The 9243-nt window shown below is 31.2% G+C and overlaps 1 protein-coding gene and 1 pseudogene across 1 annotated transcript; one reads left to right on the top strand and one right to left on the bottom strand.

The window, feature by feature from the left end:
• The first annotated feature begins 2602 nt into the window (after positions 1 to 2602).
• LOC127748421 (protein NRT1/ PTR FAMILY 1.2-like) lies at positions 2603 to 4973 on the top strand (annotated as a pseudogene).
• Positions 4974 to 6546: 1573 nt separating this feature from the next.
• LOC107492470 (30S ribosomal protein S17, chloroplastic) lies at positions 6547 to 7206 on the bottom strand. The gene has a single exon (XM_016113497.3). It carries the CDS (start codon positions 7143 to 7145, stop codon positions 6702 to 6704), a length of 444 nt encoding a protein of 147 aa, XP_015968983.1. The 5' UTR covers positions 7146 to 7206; the 3' UTR covers positions 6547 to 6701.
• Positions 7207 to 9243: the final 2037 nt, after the last annotated feature.

The raw sequence follows: 9243 nt of genomic DNA, 5'->3' as shown, positions 1-9243 counted from the left end.
AAAAGGTCTACATGGTACATGCATTATATTTTAAAAAAGGTAAAATATATTTAAAAAAGAATAGGATATCAATAATTAATTGTGATTAATATCAATATCAATAATTAATTCTTATAATTATTTTTGTACGACTAAAAGTTTCGTATAGTGTTTTTTTTATGTAGAATAAAAAAAGTTTGTGATTCATAACATTTTCATAAAGTTTTATCGTATGGACACAAGATTAATTAGATAACAAATTGAATTTTAATTAATATATTTTATTTTCTGTTCATATTTTTTCATTAATTATCTTACTTTTTATATTTACAGTAAATATTGAATGTAAAAAGAAAAAAATAATATTGAATGTTATCTATTTTATTTATTTAGAGTCATAATTAAATTTGATATAATTATAGCAAGTATCTAGAATTAATAGTAACATGATACTACAATTTTAAGTTGTAAAATATAATAAAAAAAATGTATCAATTTATGTATGCCTCCTATTAGAACCGTCAAAATTGGCTAAACTCATGGGACCAATCCGTTTACCCATTTAAATGGATGGACTTTACCTCTAAAATTAAACCCGTTTAAATTCCGGGCTAGCCTGTGTGCTAAATGGGTGGCCCGTTTATTTTTTTTTTACATTTTTTTCAAAAAAATCAGTACTTTTAGTTGATATTTCTCTCGATTCGACCTGAAAATCAGACCTATCAACTAAAAAAAATATTATTTTTAAAGATTTTTGACCTAAAAGTGGTATTTTTTGTCAAAATATTTTTCAAAAAATAAAATTAAATGATAAACGGGCTGGCCCGTTTAACCCATTGGACTGACCATAAACGGTCCGAGCTAGAAATTAAAATTCTGGCCTGCGAATAAAGTGGGCTTAAACGGGCCAGCCCATTTAACCCACTGGCTTAATGGGTTGGGCCTAAATGGACCGGACTAGCCCGTCTGACAGCCCTACTTCCTATATAGTAATGATATTATATATATTTATATATCTCCTCTTTTAGCTCTTTTCTAAAAATATTGGCATATAATTAATGTAGATAACATATATATTGAGTAAGTATCTCTATTGAATTAATCATAAAGGTTAATAAAATATAATGAAATAAATTTCACCTAATTGTAGTAAGTATCTCCATTGAAGATATTTGCTAATTATTACGTGTATAATTAGTGTATATATAATATATATAGAGAGAAGGAGTAATAGTGAATTGTTATAATTATTTAATTTATCATTTAAAAAATTCGTACCTCGGATATAAATTTTCTTCTGTTTATTATTTTTCATACCTAAGGGCTACTAATTATGATTCTATCAACAGTGTTACCTATGGTACGGTAGATTATGTAATGAAAAAGTTTGAAAAATAAAGACAAGAATTATAAAGTTATGGAAAGTCTCATACAAATTTGACAAGAATGTAGAAATAGTTCTCATGGATGATAAGATAAGTTGATTATTTTCCATGATTCTTTCAAGTGATGCTAGGTCCATCTTATAAATATTTTTTGTTTATATTTTAAATTTATTTGACAAGTAAACCCTCGCACGAATCAAAGAAAGTACAATTTTATAAATTTATAAGTGTTAATAGTCTTTATATTTAATTTGTTTAATAGTGTGATAATATAGCTAATATATTTGTTGGTGGATTTAACTATTATTACTATATTATTTATGATCACATTCAATATACATGTGTGATTTATTGAAAAAAGTACATTATTAAAACCGATTAATAACTATTTTAAAATTAATCCAATTAACACCGAATTAAAAAAAAATAATACATAATATGTTACTTTTTTATTAATCAAATTATTATAATTTAAATTAATTTCAAAAAAGTAATTTAAAATTATAATTTCAATATTCTCACGTGCATGGCACGGGTGATTATACTTGTTAAAATAGAAAATGTTATTTATAATCAAAGATAAAATTTATATGTTATTATTATCATTTTATTTTTGAAAAAAAATTACTGTTAGAATAGTTAATAAACGTTGAGAACTTGAAATTACTATTAAAGAAAATCTCAGTTAATATTTAACTATAAAAAAATATATAATTTTATATTATTAGATATAATTTTATACTATTAAAAATATTAATAATAACTATAAATTATTAAATATGTTGATCCCTAACACTATTGTTACTATTAACTTTTCTTTTTCTTCTATAAAAAACCTTTTTCTTTTTCTATTTCGCGCTAAAGAGCACGCAAGACGTGCAATAATCATTAGGAATAAATAAATCTTGTGAAGAATATTAGTCAGGTTTAACACGTGACAAAGGTGACAATATGGACAAGCTATAAAAATTCTATTCCTCCTGAAAGAAGTCATTACTTTTTTGTGTGTGGTAAGCCACATAAACATTTTAATGTTTTGTGATCCTTTTCATCGCTAGATTATCTTCCATATGTGATATATAATTTGATATGATTGGTTAGGCATTGGTATGCACTAGAGGCAAAGTTTAGAGAACTATCTTTAATTGTTCATTTTAGTAATGATAATAATGAAAAAGAAGGAGAAAAAGAAGAAGATAAAGTGTCAGGAGTGACGAAGAAGAAGAAAAAGAACGTACATGAGCGCACGAATGTAAATAATTTGTTGGGCTTGTTTGTGTAAATAATTTGTATGTGGAGAATATTTGATTTTTTAAAGGTGGATACTACAATGAAGACTTTATAATTGTCTTCGTGTGAAAATATTCTTTTTTGACCTTTAGATGATGGATTGGATGGTTAGATTTTGATATTTATAAAAGTGTTGTCTTTGTTTAAAGTGTGGTTAAATAAATAAATTATACTTTTAAACAAAGCATTTTCATAAAAAGATGTTTTTGTCATCTTCATTTGAGTAGTTACCTTTTTAAATGGTAAAAATTCAGTTACAGTTAACTTCAAGTTAACTTCATGTGAAGTTGATAACTGATAACTGTTAAATAATTTAACAAATTTGACTAATCTGTCATCTAATAATTTTTACCTATCAACTTTACATGCAGTTGCTGAGTTTCACCTTTCTAAATATAATTACCTTTAACCTACATTTGGATATGAAAAATGATAAATAAAAGATATAGTCAACCTCTCACCCTATATAATCTGATTTCGATGAATATGAATTATAAAAAAGTTACAAACTTACTCAAGCTATAATAATTTGGTAACAGGGGATGGCACCATTATGGTTAACAACCATGATAGCACAGGCAAGACCCTCACCTTTGAGCCATGAATCAGCAACACCACCCCAACTTGCACTCCTAGTCACTTGCTTTGCACTCATATCCATTGGAGGAGGTGGAATCTTCTGCTCCTTAGCATTTGGTGCAGACCAACTCAACAACAACTACAAAGGGAGAGGGTGTTGGAGAGTTTCATAAGTTGGTATATTGCTTCACAAGCAGTTTCTGTGTTTTCTCCTTAAATGCAATGGTTTACATTCAAGACCGGTTTGGATGGAAACTGGGTTTTGGTGTTCCTGCGGCACTTATGTTGTTGTCAACGGTCTTCTTCTTCCTTCTTTCTCACCGTTATGTGAAGCATAAACCTCACAAAAGCTTGCTCACTAGCTTTGCTCAGGTCATTGTTGTTGCATTCAAGAATAGAAAGCTTCAACTTCCACCTCTACTACTACTGACCACCCAATACTCTAACACTATAACAAGGACTCAACCCTTGTTGCGCCATCTCACAAACTAAGGTTTAGTTCAATCATTTCCATCCTAAATGATAATCAAGAAATAAAAAAGGGTTAAACAAATTAAATTATTTATGTTTATAATTAAAAAGACTTTGCGGAATTGATTTTACTAATTAATGCTACCGGATACTCATTGTTATTGATATTTTAAGTGCTCACTCCATACAATTTTTAGAATAGCGATCAAATTTAGCGATTCATCAAATTTGTCATTGAATAAAATAAAATTCTATTTGATCAATAAATTAGAGATCATTTAGTGACCAAGACAAAAAGTTAAATTTTGAAAACTTTTAGAAACATTTTATGTTAAATTGGTCACTAATTTTGCCATTAGCAACTAACATACTAGAGAGAGAGATATTACTATAAAGAAATTATAATAAAAACAAAGAATCACCAATTTTAATTAATAATTTACGCTCTGAATGCAAGAACTATACCTAATTAAGAATAATAGCCAACCCTTGAAGTGAAACTTTGTATTTCAGGTTTCTGAATAAAGCTTGCATCATAACTAATAACGATAATAATAGTTCACGGAGTGTTTACACAATAGAGCAAGTGGAAGAATTGAAGGCCATAATAAAGGTAATTCCCCTATGGAGTAGCGGTTTCATGTTATCAATAAGCAGTAGCAAAAGCTCATTTTTTTGCTACAAGCTAAAACCATGAACAGGCACGTAACTTCAAGCTTACAAATCCCAGCAGGCTCTTTTCCTTCTTCATTATGATCTCAGTTTTCATAACTGCTGGTGTTTATGACCGTCTCATCATTCCCTTGGCATCAAAACTTAGAGGAAAACCAGTTAGGATAAGTGCCAAGAACAGAATGGGAATTGGCTTGTTCTTATGCTTCTTGGACTTGGTAGTTTCTGCAGTTGTTGAGAACATAAGAAGGAGGAAAGCAATTAGAGAAGGTTACATTGATAATCCTGAAGCAGTTTTGGACATGTCTGCAATGTGGCTTATCCCACACAATGTTTTGAATGGAATTGCAGAAGCATTCAATGCAATACGCCAATCTGAATTCTATTACACTGAGCTTCCAAGACGCATGTCAAGCATTGCTGCAGCTTTGTTCAGCTAATATTAATAAGGGTCATTATGACAAGTATTATTCGGTTCTTGCTATTATGGGTGCTGTTAATATGGTTTACTATTTGGTTTGTAATTGGACTTATGGACCTACCATTGAAGATGCTGCTGGAAACAGGGTTCATCAAGAGGAGGAAAAATAATGAATTATTATAAATCTGTTCATTAATTATGTACTTTGGAGTTGGATGCTATATATTATTTAACTTAGCTTGTCACATCCTGAATAAGATATAGTTAATAGTGAATGGAACATTGATGTTTGCTACTAAGTTGAAATTTAACTTATATGTCATAATTACTCATTATTAGCTACTTTGATGCATTAGTAATACATTATCTTGATGAAATGGCTTATTTGACCAGTAGTTAATATCTTAATTATTATTTTCATATAAAGTTCAAGTGAGTAACCGTCCTTTCTTATATTGACTCCTATAATAGTTCTTTTAGGGTGCTTCTTGTGGAAGGAGTGCAATCTCGATTTCTTGGAGTGACTTCCGTTTTGTTTCAATCACATTTTTCTTCACAAAAATCACACCGATCATGCAAAATGAACCAAAAATAGAAGAGTTGCGCCACAATTTGCTGCAGCAATTGCAAAAATAACAAACCAACAAAGAAGTTAATCAAGCAATGCTCTAATCTTGCTAGGTAAAACTTCAGACAGGAGCAGACCCGGAACCGGACCGGCACCAACAGCAAATGTTAGCACAAACCTAGGAATTACTCATCTCAGCAGCAGTCAAATTATTGATCATACTGCTTGGCCTTTTCAGATGTGGGGGAGCACCATGCTTCTTATAGCATGTGTCAACTAAATGGCCAGATCTACCATAAAAAGTGCACGACCTTATAAGCCTCTACCTCGGCCACCAGGTCCTCTTCCTCCTCTGCCTCGGCCTCTCCCTCTAGTAGTAATTGATTGTCCGAATTATCCAGAGGGTCTAGTAGTCATCAGAATCTTCTGTTCAATTGGTTCTTGCCCCAGCAGCTGCCTCTCTTTGCTGAAGTAGCAGTGAAAACGCAGTCTCTACCTTAGGTAGTGGTTTCATAAGTATAAGCTGTGACCTCACTATTGAGAACTGGTAATTATAGTCTCTAATTCCTCGCAAATTCCTTTCAATTTTGTGAAGTAGACAGTGACTGAAAAATCTCCTTGTTTCACAGCAAACAACTCTTCCTCCAATTCAGCTATCCTGAAAATATCTCCCTGATAAAATCTATGCTTCAAATCACACCACAAATCAACTGCAGTATCAAACCACATCACACTCAGAGCAATCTCTGGACTCAATGACAAACTAATTCAAGATATCACATAGCTATTACATCTCTCCCATGCATCAAACAGTGAATCATTCAGTGCCGGTCTCTTAATTGAGTCATCTACAAATTTGATCTTATTCCTGGATTTTAATGCGCGCCACATAGCCTTTCCCCAAACATGACAGTTGTTCAATCCAAGAGTCACTAAAGTTAGTGGAATGCCTGGAGAGTTTACAAGCATGTCTTGGATTTCATTTCATAGACACTACCCAGCAGGGATAAGGAACACTATAGATGATGATGCTAGAGGGGTATCATTGCCCTGTCTTGGGCGTTAAGCCCCGTCTAAATAATAATCTCCTCCTAAGGAGAAGGTTTTATAAAGCAAAGTTGTGGAGGTTGATGAAGGACCTCTTAGAACAATTCATCAAACATGTGTCAGGCACAATGAGAAGCAGAGAAACGAACCTCAATTGATAAGTGAATTAAACAGTGAACATGATTACATAACACATGAATATGACAGTACACATTACATAAGCATAACAAAATCAAAAAGCATACCAATAAGAACAATAGGAAGTAAAATTGAGGGGGAGAGAGTGTAACTAAGCCTGTTGTTGAGACTCCAAGGGGATTCCAATGTCGGAAGCGGAATCATCAACGGGGTTATTGGTGGAATCCTTCTTGGGAACAGAGACGGCGACGAAAGTCTTGGTCTTACTGATAGGCCTGCTCTTGAGGAGTTGAACGATGTCACCAACCTTGAACTGGTTATCAGGGTCGTGAGCCTGGTACTTCTTCTTCTTCCTCACGCGCCTCTTGTACTTCGGGTGAGGTGCCAGGCGAACAACCTCCACCGCCACCGTCTTGTCGCTAGTGGCGCAAACCACCTTCCCCTGCATCGACTTCATCGCTCTAATGGTAGGCATCGAACACGGCGCTGATGGTGCTGGGAATGTAGTGGCGGTTGGGGCGGAACGGAGGATTCCGCCGCCATGGAGGAACGGGGTGGAGAACTTGGGGATTGAAGGCAGCTGGAGAAGCCACATTCTTATCTGAGACACAAAAGGGATAAGGATTCTCTTCTCTTCTCTTTATCTTCTTTACTGTGTCACCACGTTGCACCTCCTCTTTCTTATTCCATCATAGGTCCACCTTCTTTCCTATTAATGCTTTATCTTTTTTCTTATTATAATTTTTAACTTTTTTTATCATTCTTTTGTATTCTTAACATCAAAATCTTAAATGCTTGAATTATGTTTATTTCTTTGTCAAATTGAGAGACGTTCATTTTTTTCAGTTAAAAAGAGATAAATTATTACGAATCAAATTTTCAAGTCAGTAAATTAATAAAGTAAATATTTGATCACTCTTAAATTAAAATAATTAAACTTATATATAATGGAAATTATTAATTAAACTGTGATAAAATTATGCAAAGCAGTGCTTAAAAAAATTAAAATGCATTATACTTTTATGAAATACAAATTAAGTTATTGACCAGTGTTCTATTGTTTCTACAAAATGATTGATATTGAAGATGCCACAGAAAAAATTAAAGATCAGAAAGAAACTAATGGTACAAATCATTGATACATCACAAAAGTAGTTACAAGTCTTTACAAATTCTTCGATAAACACAGGATTATTGGAGACAGAGAAACGTGTTGTTACACACATGGACATGATCAATTTTATATAATTCTCTTTTTTTATGTACAAGAGAACAGAACATGGTAAAAAAAATCATGTATAAACAACGATGAAAATTTCTAATAAACACTTAGGCTCTCTAATAGCGTGATGTTGGACTTCTCATAATGTTTAAGTTGTCTAAGTAAGATGTCTTCTTATGTGTATTTACTTTTGAAATTTTCTGTTAGGTAGCGTTTGTTTGTAGAGACACGACAGAACAGGACACTGAGACAAAGACAATAGGATAGAGACATTAAAAATTATGTTTTGTGTATCGTGTTTGGATACGATAGATAGGACACTAATGTAATGTTCAGTATTATGTTTGGATACATATGGACAAGACTAAAATATTATATAAAATGACTAAAATAGCCATGTGATTCCAAATTTTTTAGTATAAACTAATTTAATAAATAATGAGAGTACGTAGGAATACTGACACTGCGAACTTGAAAAAATATTTGAAGTAGTCAAAAATTTTAATAAAAAATTATATAATAGTATTTATATTAAAATAAAATTTATAAATATAATTATTTTATTTTTATAGCATTTTAAAATATCAATTTTACCTTTATAATATTTATTTTTTAAAAGTCTCCAGACTAATTATTTTTGTTATTATTTTTATTACAAATCAAATAATATAATATAAGGTTAAAATGATGTTGAAGTAAGAATGATAAGAAAAAAATTATCCAGTCCAATAAAACTTTTTATAAAAAGGAGAGAGTACCTGAGAAAAAAAAAGAGAAAGAAAAAGAACGTAGAGATAGAAAAAGAGCATGGAGTAAAAAAGTACTTTCGGAGAACAACGCAAAATAGGAAAAATAAGAAGGGGTAACAGTGGAATAATAAAAAAAGCATCATGGATAAAAAAAAAATTCATAAAAACAGTCCGTGTCTCTCTTCCAAATCCCGTGTCTATCATTGTCCTTCATAAAAGAGTGGACACAAAAGTATAAAAAACTGTCTCAGAGACAATATATTCAGTGTCCATGTCTTTGCTTCCAAACGCTTTTTAAAAATGTGCTGTCTATGTCTCCGTGTCCTGTCTCCGAAAACAAACGCTAGCTTACTGATGCTTTGAGTCAATGTGTTTTTTATGACATCTTGGTGGAAAACTCTAATTCTTTTTAACTTTGAATAATATAAAAGTCCTAAATCCTAATGCTCCTTTTTTGCAACCTTTTTTTTTTCAAATAGAAATGTAATTCACCCAAATTAACTTTTATATATATATATGCGTTCTGTGGTACTTATTATTTTACTATGTCTATAATGACCACAAAAAGATGTCAAACCTGACTTTTCTAAAGAAACTTTGAACTAATGGTTAAGGTAAACATTTTAAACAGAAATTTGGAGAAAATAATTTTTTTATGCTAGAAAAATAAAATTATATTTAAAAATTAAAATAAATTTTTGTTTATATTTATAAACACTAAA

This window comes from Arachis duranensis, chromosome 6 (genome assembly GCF_000817695.3).
Source record: "Arachis duranensis cultivar V14167 chromosome 6, aradu.V14167.gnm2.J7QH, whole genome shotgun sequence".
In the NCBI taxonomy this organism is placed as follows: Eukaryota; Viridiplantae; Streptophyta; class Magnoliopsida; order Fabales; family Fabaceae; genus Arachis; species Arachis duranensis.
The sequence above is the reverse complement of the archived record's forward strand: the minus strand, read 5'-3'. Positions and strand labels throughout refer to the sequence as shown.